Raw genomic sequence first — 22,495 nt, forward strand, 5'->3', positions numbered from 1 at the left:
AGGCACAAGCTGAAGAAACGGAGCCTATACCTGGAGAACACCCTGTAGGAAAGTCTGAACATCAGGCAACAGTGCAAACTGTCCCTGGAATAGCACAAAGGGTTGAAACCTGTATCTTTAGAGAAGAAAGGTGGAGGACCAAATCCAGTCCTGCCTGCAGAAAAGATAGGACTCGAGAAAGTCGGAACGACTTGGGATGACAGCTTCCAGCCGAAAACCAGACAAAGTAAGGCCTCCAAACCCGATGGTAAAACCTAGCCGCAGAGGGTTTTCAGGCAATGAGCCTGGCATTAGTGGCCGACCTGGAGAACCCCTTAGCTCTCAGGACGGATGACTAAAAAAAAACACCCCATCAAAGAGAGACGGCCAGAACCAGATAGAAGCATGGGCCCTGAGATAAAAGATCCGGCCGCAGTGGAAGACACAGAGGCACGTCAACTGAGAGACCCTGTAGATCCACATACCCTTCACGGCCAATTAGGAGCCCCTAGGACCTCTGTGCCACCCTTCAACTTCAAACTGCGGAGGTTATGGAACGATGACTATTAAGTATGGTGCGCAAAACCTGCTGCCCCTGGTCTAACACAAAAATGGAACCCACTCAATTCCAATAAATGCAATGTGACAAAAAAAAGTTATTGTGTTACCAGGTGGCGCTGTATAAACAAGTGTAGAAATACAAATCAAGGGATATACTTAATCCTTCTCATAGATGGAAGATTCTGGCATGCATCACTTTATATGTAGAATTCTCAGGGTCTCCGAGAGTTATCCATATGATACATGAAATAAAAAATAAATACAGGAAAGAGACTGTCTTATTAGTCTGATAAAACGTTCCTGATAATATCTATATGATATAGATGAAAGAGGATGATGTAATTCTATCAGTTGGTCGGATGTAATAAATGCATACCCCAAACTGACGTTCAAATGAGTGGCTATATTCCCACTTGGTACTCCAAACTGATCTCTTTATAAGTACACAATAATCACAGAAAGGATAGAATACTGCGTACCCTACTCACGTGGTATGGATACTTTGATCTGCATATAAAGGTTTCTTTCAATTGTCCCCGGGGATATTTTTGTAATTCATCTCCATATGATAAGTCCTCAAAAAAAAGAGGAGGAATGGTATGTTGGTCGGATGTAATAAATGCATACCCCAACTCACGTTCAAATGAGTGGTTATATTCCCAGGTATATGTGACATACCTGTCATTGCCACCCAACGAACAGTGTTGCTAAAAAGGAAGCCACTGTCCTGACCCTGTCGGACTGAACCTTTTCAGGTTCACCGGGAAACAAGAGTTATGCCAGAGTAAGTTAATTGACAGGGTGGAATCGACAGACGTCCAACTGCACTGAAAAGGATGCGAACCAGACACTGTCCATAGCAAAGAATACCCTGGACGAGATGGCCATAGCCACCTGGACAGGGACCGACTTGCCTCCGGAGAGAGCATCATCGTTTGAACAGTGATCCGACAGAAAAAACTTGTTCCATCTGGAGATGAGCCAATTATGGAAAGGCCTGGAATGGAACTGAGCCCATTCCACCATGCATCCCAGAGTGTAAAGACATATGTCGACTGCGTAGACAACCATGTACTCCTAATGGAAGAGTGGAGATTCCGTCTTACACCAGAAGAATTCTCAGATTCTGAGAATCCAGCAGGGATCCTAGATGAAGAATACCCAGAGAGGGATGCAGGGAGGACTTTTTCCCCGTTGATTAAACGTCTGCACCCTGAAGAAGCCACAGTCATCCTGACCTGGCTGTAAAGTACCCCGGTGATCCCGCTAAGAGCAGGAGGCCGTCCAGGTACAGGAGCATTGGGATATACTGAACAGGAGAACTGTCAGAAAATCCAAAACGCTGGTAAACCCTTGTGGGGCTGAGGACAGTCCCAACAGGCAGAGCCCGAAAAATTGTAAGTGTTGCTGTGATACAGCAAACCTCAGCCCATGCTGAGGAAAGGTCTCTGTAAGTACCCGTAGGCACGCGTCCTGTATATCCAGTCATACCATAAAGTCCCCAGATTCCAAACATTGTATGATGGAGCATAGGGATTTCCTCTTGAAATCCCAGGTAGCTTTAGGAACTGGTTCAGGGAATTGAGACAGAGAATAGGCCAAAGAGGACCATTCAGCCACCGCACCAGAAAGAAAGCAGAACAACCAGTCCCTCACTGAGATAGTGGGGATGGCCTAATTAGCTCTGCTTACCGCAACAACTGCATAGCTTTCTGGATCTGTAAGGCCCTTGTAAAGAGGCCGCCTGAGCAAAGAGAGGGCGTACCCTCCTACCCACGTAGCCGCGGCAACTTGACACTAGTACCGGGCGAACTGAGAAAATCGGTATCTCCCAGTTGTAGGCCTGTCCCGTCAGGCTGAAGAGATATCCGTAGGTTCAGAAGCAGGATCGGCTGGCAGTCCAGGCCTGCTCGGTACTGGATGTGTCGGCCCTTGTAGATGCCGACAGTCTACGAAGAAACAGACCTTTAGGCTGACCCAGAGGACAAAAAAACTTAACAGACTTAGTCTGAGGCCTTGTAGTGGGCATAGCTGAAAGCGGTAAACTTGTCGTTAGTAATACTGCCAATGTTACTACAATATTGTCAAGGTCAGAACCAAACAAGATCAACCCTAAAGATGGTATCTGCACCTCTGCATTCCCAGAGCGCAGCCATAGGGTATTACGGAGGATACAGTCGCAGCCGGAACTCTGAAAGTTAGGAGACTTGTATCCAATATAGGCATTTCCACCTATGACAACTGCATATATTACGTGAGCGACCAAATACATTTGAACCCCCGACGTGTTGGAGTGGAAAAAACGTTACAAATGCATCAGCCCACTATGCAATAGTATTAACCAACCATGCTATAGCCATGGTAGGATGGGTAACAACTCCTGAAAGCAAGTATACTGATTTCAGGCAGAGTTACCACCTACGGAACCGAAGAATCCGACCACGCAGGAATGGGAGGCGTAGTAACGTCTGTAATCAGACGAGTAACACGCCCATCCACCCCAGGAGGGGCTCGTGATGACCCTCAGGGAATTTGGGACAGGAGGCCAAACACTGTTGTAACACCTCCTATCCCGCTATGCGATCCACCCGCTAGTCAGCAACAGGGAACCCGAAGGCATGTAAGACTGAGGGTGTATGATACAGGTGCAGGTCAACATTCACTCTAACCAAAATGGACCTGCTACCAGCCCTAAAGCAGGGATAATAATACCTAAAATAGGCTTCCCCCCGTTTAAGAGGGAAAGAGCCCAAAACAGTATCCAGTTCACGGCAGAGCCAACTGGGAAGTAACCACAGGGCGTCAACCACGCCAATTAGCGTTTCGTAGAAAATGACATCCACCCAGGGTGGCTGTTGTGGTAATCCCTGCAAGGGGAATGACAGACTATTGTGGCACCAGGGGGAATTCATATACTGCGAAAAACCCCTGCAGGGAGCTATAGTCTGTGTCACAGGGGAAGAGTGCAAGAAGCTGCGAGATACCCTGAGATGAAAAGGGCAGTATGGTGAAGTAACCCCAAGTGAGGTACAACAATGGGGCCCGCCCGGCGATCCGCAATTGAGAGGATCCCGAGAAAACAAACCGCCCAAGGGGGTCGTGAAAGAGGCCGGCACCAGATGACGCCACATACAGAACCCTTTATGAGTCAAATCCTCCGCACTAACACCTGCAGCACATGACTTGCAGGATAGTAAAAATGGGTGCAGTATAACGCTCTATCTCCTGGTCAGAACCCTCTTGGCAGAAATATTAAGCAGCGCTATACTGGTCCTGACTGATGCCAAAAATTAGCTGCAGGGACCCATTTTCAGCGTATGCAACACACAGTTCCATCTAAAATATGGCAACGTGCAGCACGCAACAGTATGTGACAAACCTCACAAATATTAACAAGTATATAAATGTGAGGTCTCAGAACCACCCTAAGTACAGCTGTATTAGGGCAGATAAAGAAAAGGGATAGATATACACTGACAGGTGAGAGAATAAAGTACAGACAGTCAGCACTAGCATAAGTCACATACAATGCAGATATATACATATATACATAAACATGTCATATAATATACTGCACTATTACACTGCATTCAACTGCCCAGATTCAGTGTCTGGGAAGGCTACAGCGCTGTGTACACTGACCTGATGGTGAGGTACGCAGGGGGACTGGACCAACTGCCATCCTGAGAGATTTCTGCTGCACCACAGAGATAAAATGGCCGCTGGAGACCTCAGAGGAAGCGTGGCCCGCGGAGGAAGCAGCTCAGCGACGCCAGACTATGGATACTGAAAGGCGCGCTGAGCTGAGGAGCCGCTGTAACAGGGAAGGCTGCCTCCCCTGGCCGGCTATTAAACCCTGGGACGCCGGCTCCCTGCACCGATCGTTAAGTCCCTGGTGGTCTAGTGGACACACGGGGTATGGGGGGCCCGCCGCCACTGCCGGCACCTCCGGTCTGTCCCCTGAGACCGGAGGCACAGGACTGCATTTGAAATGCGCGGATAACCGCAAGCGGTGATCCGCGACCTTACCTGCTCCCCGTGGATCCGGCAGCAGTCCTGGGCGCCCACAGAGTCTGGCTAGTACAGACTCTGGGGTCCCGCTGAGATCCCCAGATCTGTACTGGCGTCTCAGCGCCAGCGGGGTGACGGAGAGGCAGCTTAGATGTCCTATGGACAGTCCGACGCTGCCGCTCTGAAGAGTCCAAAGTCCATGGAAAAAACTTTGTCCCTAAAAAAATAAAATAAGCTTAGGGGCTGCTAATCAGCTCCCCCTGCGCTAACGGTGACCCGACTCCGGCCGGGCACCAACTGAAACTGAGGTGCCTCTGGCTTGGGGGTGGGGTTATAGGGAGAGTGGACCCAGTACATCCTGGGAGCTAAAAGCTTTAACTGCGTGGTGCCCGGATTTGGTTCCCAACCTATACCCCAAGGTCAACCCTGTGGACCCCCTATGGACCCTGAAGTAGAAAAAGAGAATTTCGTCCTGCACTTTGTCTGCAGGGAGGACATCCGCTGAACATTGGAGTCCAGTAAGGCCTCCAAATGCAACAACTCTAAACAGCAGCCCCCACAACATGGTGCCTCTAGCTCAGCACCAAACATAAAACTGAGCTGCCTGTGGCTGGGTCATAGTGTGAGGGAGCAGGGGAGATTTAACTATTCGGTGTCCAGACCCCTACTCACCAACCTATACCCAGCATAAAGCCTGTGTCCCTTATGGAGGAAGAAGAAATTAACATTCTCCCATGCTTCCTTTATCGGTCAGCCCCTTCCTGTTCGAATTCAGTCTCTTTTACCAGCGTAACTGCACAGCACTGTCAAGGCCCAGAGTGTGCTTACCCATCTTATGCCTGCACACTAAAAATAAAGGCCTGGAACTTCCCTGCCTTCAGAAATATTACCCAACTGCCCACTTCAATGAGGCGATTCTGACTCACGCAAACATACACCCGACTTTGGGCTGATCTGAAAGCTGCATCCATTGGCTCTCTCTCTTTCTACTCTCCCATCCAAACATAGAACCCAGCTTTCCCCCCACCTTTAGGTTCTCTCTCTCCATATAGGACTACTGCTTTAGATTATTAATTTTACTTAACCTTCACCTTAAGTTGCCCCGCTCTCTGGAACAATCAAGCCTTCCCCCCGGGTCTAGACCCGAAGTCCTTTGAATATTACTAATATCTTCAACTGCGCCGTCTCTACGTAATTTAATCTTCACCGCAAACCGTAATACACTACCATGAAAATCTCCCTGCTTTGCAGGACCTTCGGCAGCCTCATTTTGTCCCTTTATGGGTTCTTGGTTTCACACAACCTACTTGCCAAGAAGCCTCATGTTGGACATGGGAGAAGATGGGTGGGGCCCCTGACACCGAAGCATTGAGAGGAGATATGCAAGAGTGGTGCTAGGGCATTATCTGCGTGAGAATAAAAAAAAATGCTTACAAACGCTGCAAGTCAGAAATGATAACCAATATGCAACAGTGCAGCCCTAATGGGGCCCAAACATCTGCAATGGTTTGCACCAATTCCCCATTTAGCCTACACCAGGGCAGTGTAAATCCAACATGTTGAAATCTCGGGGATATTTAACATGTTGAACTTTCCTGATGGATCGCCAATCATCAATGTCCACAGATCAGCGTTTTTAATTGCCGATCGGAATGGCGTTGGGGATCAGGTCACTTATGTATGGCCTGGATTACGCCATAAAGCCATCCAGATTCAATCCAACAATACTAATTAAAAGAAAAAAAAATTGTATTGATATCAATTTAATCATATGTGCACGATTTAGCAGTGTGTTACTTTAGAGCTCCATCTGCAAATACAAAATTATTAAGTGATGTAGGAAAATGTGTTTTCTTTGTTTTTTACCATCAACGTAAACCCACCAGTAAATACATACAAGCATAAGTGTTGGGTACAGTATCCCGACTGTCAGAATACAGACAGCGGCTTCCCAACAATTTTAGATAAGTATTCTAACCCATACCCTAACCCACACCTCCTGCAGCCTAACCCTAACCCTCCCGCAGCCTAACCCTCCCGTCCCGCAGACTAGCCCTAATCCTCCCGTCCCGCAGCCTAACCATACCCCTAACCTTAATACTTACCTCCGCAATCTGACGGTATTCTGACAGTTGGAATGCCGCTGTTGGTATTGTGACCATAGGGATCCTGACAGGATACCGATTACATCCTGAATAAAACAACATGCATGCCTTTATTATATTTTCTTCATAATAGTCGAAGCCAACACTTTCATGTATTACTATGAGAGTTCTGTGACTTCTGTCTACTGAACCTACTTGTGTACCATTTATTGATTTATTAAATGGATACTGTGAAAAATACATTCAGAATTCTGCCATTATAACTTTTTTTTATTTGTAGAAATAATATAAAGGAGTATGGATTTTCCAATGTCAGCATTTAGTCACTTTATTAAAACATGTTGGGCATGGACAACATCTGGACATCAGAATTCTCTTCTTACAATGCCATACCAAATGACTAACAGCTCTTGAACCTAGAAACAGTATCTGTAAATTCCATACAGGGCTTGAGACACTGTAGAGAGTTTGAAGAGAATGAAACACTGATCCTTCTGCAGATGTGTTTTGCAAGTCATTTCAAGAGGACAAAAATCAGGATCTTCTTTTTGGATGGGAGCCACAAACCTTTTAATTACATAATTGTCCATAATCATAAGTTTCACTTTCCTACTAGCAAGTTCTCTGTGCACCTGAAACAGAATTGGTGTCATTTTCAGAGTCAGTAAATCACAATAGGGTAAATGGTGCAAACCCAAGAATACATCCCCCTGTATAAATTATATGCAGACAAAGATAGGTCAGGGAAGAAAAGGGAAACACCAATATATTGCAGGTTTATTCTTCAACAGGAGCAGAAAGACTAGATGTCCAACCCAAATCAGCCCTTTGTGCTACCTTGTGGTAAGTGACACTTAATGGATCCTTTTGGAGATGATGGTGAGGAATAGAACACAGGTTAACATTTAAAAAACAATTTTCTCCATCAAAGTTTGTCAATAGCACAAATCTATGAGGAAGACAGGCTGTGGCGTGGTCACTCAGTACTTCCTGCTCAATTTCCTTAAAAGACTACAATCTCTTGGCATGCTGGTTGGTGCAACTCATTGGTGCTGATCCTCATTACTTGCACTTGGGGTTCGGCTTCTGATCTGACTTCGTAACTGTTCTATTAACTCTGGATTTTGCTGCTGCATTTGTTGAGCAAACTGCTGTCCTCTAAAATGATAAAAAAAACAAACATACATTTAAAAAAAATAAAATAAATAAAATAAAAAAACTAGTACAAAATTGTGAGTGATCCCACTCCCTTGGCTGAGAAGCAACCCCACACATGAATGGTCTCAGGATACTTTACTCTTGCACATGTGTGGGCTCACTCACAATTGTGCCTAAGAACACAGCCATGAATAAAGAATGGTATCAAAACATCCTCCAAGAGCAACTTCTCCCACCCAACCAAGAACAGTTTGGTGACGAACAATGCCTTTTCCAGCATGATGGATCACCTTGCCATAAGGGGAAAAAGTGATAACTAAGTGGCTCGGGGAACAAACAAACAAACAAACAAAAATCGAAATTTTGGATCCATGGCCAGGAAACTCCCCGGACCTTAATCCCATTGAGAACTTGTGGTCAATCCTATAGAGGCGGGTGGACAAACAAAACCCCACAAATTCTGACAAATTCCAAGCATTGATTAGGCAAGAATGGGCGGATATCAGTCAGTATGTGGCCCAGAAGTTGATTGACAGCATGCCAGGGCGAATTGCAGAGTCTTGAAAAAGAAGGTTCAACAATGCAAATATTGACTCTTTGCATAAACTTAATGTAATTGTCAATAAAAGCCTTTGACACTTATGAATTGCTTGTAATGTTACTTCAGTATACCATAGTAACATCTGACAAAGGCCTAAAAACACTGAAGCTGCAAACTTTGTGAAAACCAATACTTGTCATTCTCAAAGCTTTTGGCCACGGCCGTATACTACAGCAACAGTATGGCAATACCATGTGATGTTTTTTTTGTGGTGAGTAATGGACATTAATCCATACACTTTTTAATTAACGCTAATTTCCAATAACTGGGAAAAGGTGGTTTGAGGAGAGGTCCAAGATCCAACAAGCCACTGAATAACACAGGAACCACTTTTTCCAACTTCAGCTTCCACTGCATAGATTGTCAAATATTCTAACAATGTAGGTTCTGGGTTCATTTAATTAATAGAACGAGCTTAAATTAGCAAACTAGAAAAGTAGAGAGCCAAATGTGTTACCCAAATAACCAGTTTAGCATGGTTACTCCGACGTAGGGATGAAGCAATGCAATGAAACCAAGGTGGAAGAAGAAAAATAAAGAGGTGTCTGTACATACGCTTGTATGAGACTCGCTAGGTCAGTGGGAGGTGTGTTCCCTGCAGCTGCAGCACCAGCCATAGGATTGTTGGAGCCAGATATCATTCCTGACATTCTGTAAAACAAAGTACAGTATATATGAAATATAAAGAAAGTTTTACAGTCACGAGGGAATATAAGATACAAAATTTTCAATAAGGTATGGAGGCAGGATAAACATATTCTTATAGTTACAGAGGCTATAGTCATATTGTATTTGAGATACCAGTATACAAAAATGGAATTGAGATTGTCTTTTATTATAATTTGTGTTAACATAGTAATCAAACAAACTGGAAGAAAAAGTCCATGACTTAATACATATTCCTCATGAGAACAGTTGACAATTTTCAAACTGTCTTCAATTTTATAATTTTTGCTGATAAGCATAACAAAAACAATGATTCATCAATAAAGATATAAATAAGTTTAAGGGGTCAACTGTTTATGTTTTGTTTGAGATAAAATTTTCTTATGAGAAAAGAAGAAAAGTGAAAGAAGGGAAGATAGAAAGAAGGGAGAGATTGGGATAGGGTAAGGAAATAAAGAAATAGTTAGGGGGGGGGGTGAATGGAAGAGCGAAGAATAGGCCAAGTGGATGCGGCGGACCCAGGACACAGCGCTCCCGCTAGGCTGTTTTGGCGGGGCGCGGCGCCCTGCCCTCCTTCTGGAGGGCAAAAAGCACCCTGCCCTCCAGGATAAGGGCAAAAAGCGCCCTGCCCTAACAGCCTGCGGGAGCCGTTCTCACCCGCGGGACGCAGTGTCCCGCGGGTGGACAAACATGCGGTGACCCGGTCACCGCCGGAGAATAGACGCCGGGGGCATGCGCCCGGCGTCTATTCTCCCTTTCTGCAGCGCTTGGGGGCTGCCCGGCATGTCCGTAAGCGCCGGGCACGCCCCCAAGTATGACGAAAAGGGGAAGCGTCTTATAGACACGCCCCCTTTTCATAACCACGCCCCCTTTTCGGACGCGCGCGCACAAGATTGCCCTCTCTAGCTCCGGCGCCCTGACTGCCGCCGGAGCTAGAGGGAACACTAGGGACCAACCATGATGTATGATAATAAGAAGTCAAGAAGCACATGCCATACCTCATGATTGAGATCTATGGTTATCATTAGCTAATTGAGATTGTAACCATTTCGTGGGTTGGAAGCATGAGAGTACGAGGTTTTTGATGTCATTAGGTTGTAAGTAGATAAATTGTTCCCATGTTTCAAAGAACTTTTGTACTCTGAGCTCTTTTTGGAGAGAGGCTTCCACCCAATCCATTTTAAATATAAAAAAAGAGTTTGTCTTTGAACATACTAAGAGATGGAGAATGAGGGGAGAGCCATTGCTGCAAGATACTCTTTCGGGCTACGTTGGATATTATCGTGATGATTTTTGGTTTACCCAATGTTAGGCGAGCACAAGGGTCAAGAAATCCCAGTACTGCCCATTCTGGGGTCAATGTAAATGTTTGGATGATTTTTGAAGATATAAATTGTTCGATTTGCACCCAGAATTATTTAATCTGATCGCAACTACCAGACACAATGAAACAAGGTGGCAGGAGAGGTGTTGCATTTGGGACAGTAAGAAGAGTTAGACAAACCAATTGTATACGCGCGGGATGGAGATAAGTAGCCTCTATAGAATAATTTATATATCATTTTACTATATGTGGTTGCTGATAAGGTCTTTAATGAGTATGAAAGAGTGTTTAATATGTCAGATAATTGGAGATGTGGAAACTGTTCCAACCATACCGTTATACCTGTGCGATGCTCACGAGAGAAAGAGGGTGCACGTACAAAAGAATAAAAAGAAGAGATCGATCTGGGGACATGATTAGGTCGAGTAAAGGCCAAATCTATTAAGTTGTTCCAGTCACTTAATGAGAGATTATGGAGAACCTTGGCAACATAATGTTTGGATTGGAAAAAGGCGAAGATTTGGAGTTTTAAGAAGTCATATTTTTCTACTGCTTGTGAAAAATGTAATGATGTGTGCCGAGAGGTATCTACTATGCATCTAATTGAGGATAGTCCTGCTTTTGACCAAGAGCGGAAGGGGTAATTGGCCTGACCATCTTGAAAGGTTGGGTTACCCCATAGTGGGAGAAAGAGTGACAGATACGGATTTAGATTCCAGGATTTTCTTATTTTAAACCATATCGATCTTGTGGAGGTTAGTATTGGGTTATCCAAAGCTTCGGGAGAGATGTCTTTTTTGCCAAATGTAAAAATGTCACTAGATGTGTATTGGGTATGAGCTGTTGTTCTAGCTCTGAGTTAGCATAATGATTGGTAGAGTTGATCCAATCCTTAATGTAACGGCATATGGCTGCCTGGTTATAGAAGGCAATGTGGGGAAAATGTATACCTCCTTCTTTTTTACTTTTTTGGAGAATTTTAAGACTAATTCTTGGTTTATTACCATTCCATATGAATCTGCGGAAAGCTGCATTTAATATTTGTTCATCTTTATTAGATATTACTAAGGGTAGGACTTGTAGGGGATAGAGAAGTTTTGGAAAAGTTATAATTTTTATGAGCTGGGCATGCCCCAGAAAGGAGAGTTGTAGGTTTTGCCAGTTTTTCAATTCTAGAGTGATTTTAGATATTATCTTAGTTATATTAAGAGAATACAGAAGAGATATGTTTTTTGGTAAATGAATCCCTAGATAGGGGATACAAGACGGGGTCCATGTAAGGTTGAGATTATTAGCCCAATGGGGGGATAATTCTTGAGAGAGTGTCATAGCTAACGATTTTTGAACGTTGATTGTGAAACCAGAAATTAACCCAAATTGAGAAATCTTAGAAAGTACTACTTGTAAGCTCTCTTGGGGATTGGAAAAGAAAAGCAGTAGATCATCTGCGAATGCCAAGATCTTAAGAGAATTGGAGCCTATAGAAATACCCCTAAAGCTATTTAAAGATTGTAGTATGCGTATTAAAGGATTCAGTGCCAAGTTGAACAGAAGGGGGGACAGTGGACATCCCTGCCGTGTACCCCTAGCCAACTCGACTGGAGTACTCATCGAGTCATTAATAATTAGTTTAGTTTTGAGGTTGGTGTAAAAAAATCGGATGAGGTTAATATAGTATGGTCCGAATTCTCTTTCTTCTAGTACACGGTAAAGATGTGACCAGGCTATTTTGTCGAATGCCTTCTCCGCGTCAAGGCTCAGTAATACGTTTTGTGTAGATTTAGGGTTTTTAGAAGCAATGATAGCGGAGATGGCTGACCTAATATCTGACACTGAGTGACGTGTGCTGGTAAAACCTAGTTGGTGGTGTGTCAGGAGAGTAGGCATTAATGTTTGCAAGCGGGAAGAAGTGATTTTTGCTAAAAGTTTAAAGTCTTGATTTAAGAGTGTGATAGGGCGGTATGATTCTACTAGTTCCTCATCTTTATTAGGTTTGGGTAATAATATGGTGTGGGCTTCATTAAAATTTGGATATTGCGCCTGTCCTTTTAGGATAAGTTGAAAGAGAGAGGTAAGGGTTGGGGTTAATTCTTCATAAAGAAGTTTATAATATTCGCCACTGAACAAGTCTGGCCCTGGTGATTTGTTAAGTTTTAGGGCCCCAATGGCCTGGCAAATTTCCACTGCTGTTATGTCAGCCTCCATTAGGTCTCTCTGTGGGGTTTCTAATTTAGGAAGGTTTGCTTCAGAAAGTAAGGAATTTGATAATTGAGTATAGTCTGGGGAGGCTGTATAGAGTGTAGAAAAATATGAGTGGAATTGCGAGGTTATATCTGATTGCGAGGTGATGTAGGTTCCTGAGTGTTTTAATCTAGGGATATATCGTCTTTTGGCTTGTTGACGAACCATGTAAGAAAATAATTTGCACGCCTTACCTCCCCATCTGAAGTATCTGTTGTTGGTGTAAGAAACTTTAATTTGAGCCTCGTTAGAGACAAAGGTCTCCAATAATTGTTTATGTTGGGTGTATAGGGTTTTATTCATTTCGTTGGGGTCCTGTAAGTATGTGTGGTAGGCTTTACTTAGATTTTGGTTAAGTAATAGTATTTTTTCTCTCCGATCCTTATTCTTCCGAGATATGTATGCGATGATGTGGCCACTCATGACAGCTTTTGAAGCGGCCCACAGCAGGGCTGGAATATTTTGATGTGTTTGGTTTGTGACTGTGTAGTCTTCCCATTTACATTTTAGGTAGCTTTTGAATTAGTCTTTGGAATATAAGTATGACGGAAAACGCCAAGTTACAGTCTTATGAGGAGTGTGAAGTTCTATATCTAGGTATATGGGCGCATGATCAGAAATGAGAATATATGCTTTTTGTAGACTAGGAATTGGTGAATCTGCAGTAAGTATGTGGTCAATCCTAGTAAAGGTGTTATGTATGCGAGAGAAAAAGGTGAACTCTCTGCTATTGTGGTTTAATAATCTCCAGGGGTCTATTAGATTGTGGTGTGAGAGCAATAAACGTATTCCGTCACGTTGGCTTGATGTGCGAGGCGTGAGAATGGGAGTTCTGTCGAGATGCATCAATGGTTAAGTTAAAATCTCCACCAACAATGAGGTTTTTAGTGTCCATTTTCATTAATAAATTCGAGACTTTAGAATAAAAGTCAAAGTTAGGGACGTTGGGAGCATAAGTGTTTAGTATGGTAAAAAGTTCTCCAGAAATTTTGATTTTTAAAATGATAAAACGGCCTTCTGGGTCAATAGTTGAGTTTAAGATGTTATATTGAAGTTGTTTATGAAGAAGTATGGCAACTCCTCTTTGTTTACGAGTGTAGGGGGCTGCGATACATTCACCAATCCAGGGATCTGATAATTTGGCATAAGGTCCCTCAACCCAGTGAGTTTCCTGCAGCAACACTATATACAGGTGGAATGATTTGATGTGTGTAATTATTTTTTTTCTTTTTATGGCTGAGTTTACACCTGCTACATTCCAGGAAAGGAAGCGCATATGTGTCTTAGAACTATATATGAGTAAAGTAGTAATGGCGAGAAATGGCTATCAGCCAATTCCACATTTAGTGAGAGTTTTAAGAAAAGTTGAACTTGATATTGGAGCTATCGTCCTGTCCCAGTTAGCGGGACGATTTAGCTCTTTGAGATATATACAACAAATAAAAGCATGTGTTGATATGAGTATTGGGCCTAATTCAGACCCGCTCGCGAGCGTAGGACGCTCGCAAGCGGGTCGATGGTGCCCTAATGCGCATGACGGAGGGAACTCCGTCATGCGCGTTGCGCGAGACCTGCATAGCGAGAGCCAGGCTGTCGCTCAGGGTCTCGCACCAAAGGGGGCGTGCTGACGATGGTGACTGACAGCACGCCCCCTTTGGTGGGCAGGCTGGGGGCGTGGCTGCCAGACGGAGGCGTTCCAATGGGAACGCCTACCGTCTGGGTCCGGCCCCACTGACATCACTAGTGATGTCAGTGGAAGTGATTTTGGCTGATAGAGCCAAAATCACTCCAGGGCTTGCGGCCACGAGACCCTACTGCAGGGTCTCGTCGCAAGCCCGATGGTCGCGATGGTCTTGACCATCATCATGGACGCTCGCATAAGCTGTGGGTGGTAACCCACAGCTATGCGAGTGTCCAAGAGGCCGCTCCATTTTTAGGTAGGAGGGCCCTGATTCAGAGCGAGCGCTCTGGTCAGAGCGTCCGGCTCTGAATCAGGCCCATAGTCAGGAACCCTGGTGTCCCAAATCCGCCGCATGGGAGGAGGAAAGGGAAAAGGAAAAAGAAGGGGCAAGTGTAGAATATAAAGGAGGAAGACAATGACATAGCATACATTTTTTACCAAAGGTAAACTAAGATCAAAAGCTGATTTTTTTTCTCTTTCTTTATTAGTACGTTAGACGTATCACAACAGAGGTCTTAGACTCAATGCATTGTAGAAGTATATAACATATCGTCTCAGAAGGAGTCGGTATGTTCAGCCGTTAGGAGGGGACTGAGTCGCTCCAGCAATAGTGTGTGGGATTATGTCAAAATGGGATTTAGCTGCCTGTGGGGAGTCAAAGATGGTCGGTTTACCATCGGAATAACCCTCAGTTTAGCTGGGGCAAGCTTGATTTTCTTCTCAAAGAGGAATTTACAAATATGACTGAATTCCCTTCTTTTATGAGTGATTGCAACTGAGAAATCCTGAAAGATTAGAACCTTAAAGTCGCGGATTTGAAGGGAATTGGTTTTGCAGTAAGCCCTCAAAATATTTTCCTTGTCACGGAAATCTAAAAATCTGGCTATCACTTGACTAGGAACACCGTTTTTTAGGTTACGTTCTGGACCAATACGATGGAAGCGTTCAATTGCCACAGTACCTGCATTTGTAGGAACCTGTAGTACATTGATTAGATCAACGCTGAGGAGATCATTGAGGTCAGGACCTTTAATGGATTCAGGAATCCCTAAAAATCTTAGGTTGTTACGTCTATTACGATTTTCCTGATTATCTAGTTTATCGGTTAATTCCTCAATTGCCTTGGATTTTAAATCTACCATGTTTTGTAAGGTAAGTAAGGCATCTTCATTGTCACTAGTGCGTTGTTCGAGGTCAGTTATCCTTTTAGTGTTAGATTCTAGCCTGTTCAGAATAGTATTGATAGATAGCTGAATGGTGTCAAGTTTTTTATCCATGGACGTCTGGATATTATCCAATTTTTTGTCCATCTGGTGAAAGATCTGTGTTTCTTCTTGGGAAGCATCTGATTTGGGAGAAGAGGGGTTACCCTGCATTAAAGGAAATTAAGAGTCATTTGATGATTCCATGTTGTGAGCCGTAGAAGATTTATATTGTTGAGATTTATTTCCACCTTTAGTGTGTTTAGCCATTCTCTGTGGTAACGGTTTAGCCTGTTTTAAAAATTATTCCATACCATGGGAGAGAAATGAGTATGGAAGTAGATGCACCTAGACAAGACTATAATTCAAAGGCCCCTCCTATGTGATGTGATTACATTAAGTCAAGACATTCAAATGTATTGTTTACATAACTGTTACATTCTGCATATCACACAGCGTTTCGGAGTAAAGTGATGTATATGATAGTGTCACATATTTTGAACCAAGATCTAGGTCAGAAAGGAGTGTATGTTCACTCTTAGATTCAAAGTGCTCACACCCCGATTTAGCAGACAAGTAAATCAGCAGGAGTATATAGAGAGCTATTTCACCAACACCACTAGGTGGTGCAGTTGTATAGGTTATGCGCTGTTGATATCAGCAAACAGCATTAGGACAGTAACATACAGTGATAAGAAATTATAGATTGTAATAAATCTACTCCAATGCATGTACACATCAAAAGCAAGATAATTACACAATTATCACATTAGCATTTGAGACGGTGAAAAAGCTGTAAATGAGAAAATGTGATGAGTTAGGTTAAATTACATATATAAGTATCAGGATTAAGGAGGGAAGAATATCATCACATATAAAAAGGTACCAAATCAGGATATGAGATCTGATGGCTTCTGGAGATAGGTCCACTGTTACCCGGATCGTGCAGTGCCGCAATGCCGGTGGCAATAATTCTCCGTGGAAAGAGGGGAGCCTTATCAGTTCACTGCAAGAGCTGTCCAGCTATCAGTGTACAGCATGTCCCACTTCTGCCACTTAGATCAAGTATGCCCAGCCGGTGACAAAACAGCGATTGTGCAGCACCACAAAGACCAGCTCCAACACCGCAGACTCTGCAATAACCGGATACTCCACGGAGACACCAGCCAGTTCAGGGAGTGTGCAGTAGTTCCAGCCACGGGCAGCAGTTCTGGGGGTATTCACCCTGAAGCCGCCCAGGTCCGGATCAGAAAGCTGTTTCTCGAGGCAAGCGGGAGGGGGAGATCCAGTGTTGTATTATTCATCCGAATGCACCACAGGTCAGGGTACAGCGGCAGACGCTACATTGATTTCACCCCCACTACACAGCAGTGCAGTACTGTAGGAGCTCTTAGCAGAGAGATGCTCCCACACAGCAGGCTCCACATCTATCAGGAGATCCACAGGGGCGGCAGCCGGCTCAGGCAGTGTGGAGCAGGCTCGATCAGCGGTTCCAGAGCTCCACCTAGCCGGCGCTTAACAGCCAAGTCTCACCGCTTCAGGGGGTCAGCTGCCCACCGGAGCTCAGATCCCTCAGGTCCGCACAGCAGCGCTTCAGACCAGGAGACCGGCCGAGGAGGTAAGCGGGGGGGGAGAGCTCTATGTATCGCTGGATGTATTGGAGCACCACGATGTCCCCAGCGCGTCCGGCCCCGGATGTGTCAGCAAGTAACGGCCAGGATCCTCTTCTACAATCCCCTGCAAAGATCCCAGGGATATTTGTTTCTGCAATCTGCAGACCAGTTTATCGCCTGATGTAGGCAGGGAGAGCTGGGTCCCCTATACAGGTAGTCAATATGCAGGAGGGATTGGTGAACCACGCCACACTAGGCTACCAGCGTGTCTTTAGGCCTCAGAATTTGCAGGCAGGATTCCGATGCAAGTGCATCTCCGTTCAGACCCTGACCAGATTAATAGCAAGCACTGGTCTTCCCCCATCAGCTCTGTAATCACTGGCACTGAAAATACAGTTTTAGCTGAAGATGGATATAGATGCGATGAAGGGGAGACGGAGAGGAAGGTAAGATGCGGCCATCGCGATGCTCCGCCCACCAGAAGTCCCTTCTACACTTCTTTATCTTACTGCTTCTTGCTATGCTTTTTCTAATATGCTGGTGTTGCACTGCTCAGTTCCAATCAGGGTATATAGGGATAGATGGGTAAGGGTTGATTGGGTTATTGTACAATAGCACTGGTTGTACGATGTTGGCCCACCTAGTTATTTCATCATACGTAAAATCCATGGCACAATTTTTCCATATTTAAGGACAATTCCAACCACTACCCAATTAACCTAATTATGAGGTCACTCTACAAAGAACTACTGTACTTCCCCCTACTATTGGGATCCATATTTTTATCTGGTGCACACAACAGTGGGCCTCATGTGCGAATAGCTTTGTCCTATATTGCACAGCTCTGCATAAACTTCATTGCAATACATATATAAATAAAATTACATCACAATATAATATATGCAGATGGCATTTAACTGTACTTTTAGCAATTTCTGCAGTTATTCACTTCATTTGGCACTTACCACATGGATACCCGATAAAGGCATGTCAAGTGAATTTATAAAATCTCAATCATAAGAATAAATTAACTAATGCAACAGATGTTTAATCTAAATGATAAAACAGCTGTCCTTACACTGAACACATTGTTAAACATATCTACACACTGAATGCTACCAAAACTTACAACTGCTGTACTTGTGGGTTATTCATGAGGTTTGATGCCTGTAAAAATAAAAATGTAGATTATGAATATCATAAGACTTCTATCACAGATATTGCTATTTATGGTCAGATGATACACAATACTAGACAAAGATCTGCTGCTATTAGCACTAGTAAAAGGGACAACATTTTTTAATTATTTAAGGAGTCATTTTTAAATCATTTTCATATATACTGCTTTGTCACCTAGAAAAATCGTATTAGTCAATACAAAATTAAATTTTATATATTTTACTAGTCGAATGGAGGTGACAAATGAGATTTATTGGTAAACACATGTGCAACTTGAAATATCTACCAGAAGTATTCGTTTTCCCAACTAAAGATTATGAAAGCGAGACATAGTAGGGATGACCATCGGTAAATTAACAATCGATGGTAACATTGGTAGTTGACATTGATGATTTAATACTGGTCAGGTAGCGGGCCAATAAGGTAGTGGGGTGGGGCTTAGCGGGTTGTGCAAGGGTGGGGAGGAGCTAGGCTATGTGTCCAGGCACATGGAAGGGGGGATATAAAAGCAGTGAGTATAGTAAAATACGTTAATGCTGAGGTAAAAAGGTTTTAAAGGGAATAGTATATAAACTGAGCATCATGAAAGAGAGGGTATGCGGTCATCATGTCTTCATGACAATGCCATGGTCCCGAGGTGGGTGTAAAGATAAGAGCAATTAAACCATGCAGTTGTTAGAATTTTAGACATGCTACTTATCGGCATTTAGTAAAGCGTTATGGGTGCACTTACCATGGAAATTTAACTTGGACAGAATAATGAATCAAAATCTCAGCAGTTATCTTTCCCATGTGACACCCACACAGAAATGCTTCACATCTAAGGTATACTTGTATATATGTATGTAAACTACACTGTCTCCTAAGCCTTTTGACTACACTGAAGTGTCAAAAGTCATGGGATAGCAGTATGTAAAGGTAATGGTAGGTGGAGTCACCGTACTGACACGTCTTGGAAATGCCCACACCTGCATCAGTTGTAATCTGACATTTCACGAGTCAGTCGGAGCACCGGCTAGGCTGCTCATAGCAAGGCGACGTGAATTATGGGAGTTTGAACGGGGCATGATAGTGGGTGCTCGATGGATGGGACATTCCATTTCCAAAGTTGTGCAGACATTCAATATTCCTCGTTCTACAGTGTCATGTGTGTACCGGGATTACCTCATGGAAATCACATCTACATTCAATGCAGGAGGTATTAGACGCATATCCAGCAGGTCAGTGCAGTGTTCTTTAGTTTCCATTGGATATGGAAGAAGACCCCCCAGAGTGCCCGTTAACAAGACGACACAGGACAGTGCCTCACATGGGCTTGTGATGTTGGTAATTGAGGATTGTCAACGTGTGGAGTGGTCTGACGAGTCACAGTTCCAGTTGTTTCGAACTGATGGTAGAGTTTGGGTGTGACGCAGATCCCCATGAGGCCATGGACCGCGGATGTTAACAAGGCACCATGCAGGGTGGTGGTGGAGGTTCCATAATGGTGTGGAGTGTGTTCACATAGCATAGGTTGGGTCCGCCTAAACTTGTCATTGACTGGTAACCGGTTGAATTGCTTGATGACCATTTGTAAGCATTCATGGACTTCATGTACCTCCCATACCGATATTCCAGCAGGATAATGCACTGTGGCATCAGTCCCAAGTTGTCCAGGATTGGTTAGATAACCATTCTGGAGAGCTCTGATAAATGGTGTGGCCACACGTTTGCCTGACATGAACCCAATTAAGCATTTATGGGACGTAGGGGAGAGGTCCATTTGCACCAAAGATCCTGCACCTATAATTATCAGGGAGCTGTTGGAAGCTACTCAGGAGGCATGGGTCAACATCTCTCCAGAGGTCTTACATCCACTTGTGGAATCGATGCCACGCCAAGTTGCAGCACTTCGCTGGGCTAATGGGGGTCCTACACGATACTAGGCATCTCTCCCATGACTTTTGGCACTTCAGTGTACTTGCCACCACAATGCCCTTACAATGTAAATATCATACAGTCTCAGTATTATTATTATACATTATTTGTTTACTATAGGATTTATTGTGTGTCCATTAGAAGTCAAAGAAGTTGTACAACACTGGGCTCTGTCATGCCAAAGTTGTGGGTAAACTCTTAAAGCAATCTGAGACAAGAATATGAAACAGTAAGCAAAGCCTAACAGCACACTTACCATGTTCATAAAGCCGGGATTGTTGAGCAGTCCTGCTAAATCAAAGCCTCCAGGAGCAGCCATCTGTAATATGCAATCATAACATAATATTTTCCACCTGCTGCATTCAACCATTTTACCCTAAATCACAGAATGGAACGCACCGGACTTGGCATCTCTTTCATTTTCTGTTCTGCAATCTTGAGGTTTGATTTATAGGTATCATTGTCGGGATCCAACTCCAAGGCTCTTTGATAAAAGCCCACAGCTTCAGAATGCTTATTCAAACTTGACAGAGCCAAACTGGAAGAGCAAAAGTGATGTCAATAAATTAGATGCATAGAAAATGATATACCGCTTACTGTACCATAAGCAACTCTTACCCCATTCTACCAAAGGCTTTGCTGTAACTGGGGTCAATTGAAATAGCCTCTTCACAGTCCTGCACAGCACCAGCATAGTTTCCCAATTTACTGTAAGCTGCCGCCCTATGCAATACAGAAATGTAACAAGTTAGCAGTGCTTTAGTTTACGTGTTATCCTTCAGACTGGTACTTGCATAAAAAAAAAAAAAAAAACAGCAGTGTTGTCTACCATGCTAATATATAGAACTAAAACCAGCTGCAGCCTTTCAGGATTGTGCAATTCCTATGTGGATATAAATAAAAGCTGTGCTCCTCAGCAAATAGAGGATAAAATAAATACAAAATAAATGCTTAATTACAAGGTTCCAAAGCATTTACTCTATTATTTTCTCCTTATATCTGCTGAAGTGCTTTATCTGTGTAGCCATCCTGCACAGGTACATAACTGGAGTGATTTACACTTTTTACATGAAAAACTGCATGGGCCAGATATTCCCATTCTGCTAAAGTGAATTTCATCATGTAAGAAAGGTTGATCTTTGCTAGAGAAATAGGCACCATCTATATGTGTAGGAGTAGATGTTTTAGTTTTCCACTTACATGCACTTCCTGCACATAATGCTGCTAAATGTATAATCTGTGATCATGCGAATGTTGGTGTGCTACAGCATGCATGTATTTCTAAGAAAATCTTGCAGCTTAATACATGATATACAGCTGTTACACAAGGAAACACATGAAGGGACTAGCAATGCAAAGAGCAGAGACGTGGACAAGTGGAGAAGTTGCTCATAGTAACCAGTCAGCTCTGAGGTAACCTTTATCAAGTACAGTCTATAGAAGTATAGGTAGAAGCTGATTGGTTGCTATGGGCAACTTCTCCACTCTTTTGCACTGCTTGAAGCATCACCCCCCTATTAATGGTATGCTCTCAAAATGTCAACATGGATGTTGATAGTGAAAATTTTGACATTAACAACCTCGACATACGATGCGAAAAACATGGGCCCGTGTTCAATATTTTTTGCGGCCGCAATACTTTTCCGCCTGCACAACTTTTCGCCTACATCGCGTGTTTTGCAGGCGAAAAAGTATCGCGCGTGTCTCCGCTTATCCCAGTATTCAATTTGAAAGGACGCAAAAACGGCACCCGGCGAAACTGAAACAGGCGAAAAGTGCTGTCAGATTTGGGGAATTCAGCCCAACACCCCCCAAAAGATGGTCTGACATGGGGGATTACTATGGGTACCCCTGATTTGGCCTGGTAAAAGGTATTTGGGGTTTTTAAATGGCAGGCGACAGGTGCTTTAATGCGGCTATAAACAAGTGGTGAAGAATAGCACTTCGCTTTATTTTTTTGAAAAAATAACTAGTCCCATAAAATTTGGGGTACATGAAAATGGGTGCAAGCATATTTTTAAGTCCCTAAAGTGATTTTTTTCTTCAAATATCCACCTGCAGCAACCAACCGAATTCTAGAAGACACCTGCCGCATACATGCATGGGGACCCGCCCTGAGGCTATTTCGCTAGTTTTTAAGTTTGCTCCAACTTTTTTCTTCGCCCCCAAAACGAAACCACTTTTTTGGGCTCTCCTATGCTATTTTTTAAAAATGTTTTTGACACAGATACCTTTTAGGGAACATTCCAAGGGGTGC

At 43.6% G+C, this 22,495-nt stretch overlaps 1 protein-coding gene across 2 annotated transcripts in view; it reads right to left on the reverse strand.

Annotated features, from left to right (window-relative positions):
- Positions 1-6,958: 6,958 nt before the first annotated feature.
- Positions 6,959-22,495, reverse strand: part of SGTA (small glutamine rich tetratricopeptide repeat co-chaperone alpha) — a 41,283-nt gene continuing 25,746 nt past the window's right edge. For both annotated transcript variants that reach the window (XM_088461300.1, XM_088461301.1), the window contains exons 6-11: positions 20,857-20,961; positions 20,638-20,776; positions 20,495-20,557; positions 18,272-18,309; positions 8,971-9,066; positions 6,959-7,814 (exon numbers count right to left, since the gene is read on the reverse strand). In XM_088461300.1, coding sequence (XP_088317426.1) covers positions 7,700-7,814; positions 8,971-9,066; positions 18,272-18,309; positions 20,495-20,557; positions 20,638-20,776; positions 20,857-20,961 — 556 coding nt within the window. In that variant the 3' untranslated portion in view covers positions 6,959-7,699. The remainder of the gene's footprint in view (positions 7,815-8,970; positions 9,067-18,271; positions 18,310-20,494; positions 20,558-20,637; positions 20,777-20,856; positions 20,962-22,495) is intronic.

Source organism: Taudactylus pleione, unplaced genomic scaffold (assembly GCF_031769625.1).
Source record: "Taudactylus pleione unplaced genomic scaffold, aTauple2 ptg001032l, whole genome shotgun sequence".
NCBI classification, from domain to species: domain Eukaryota; kingdom Metazoa; phylum Chordata; class Amphibia; order Anura; family Myobatrachidae; genus Taudactylus; species Taudactylus pleione.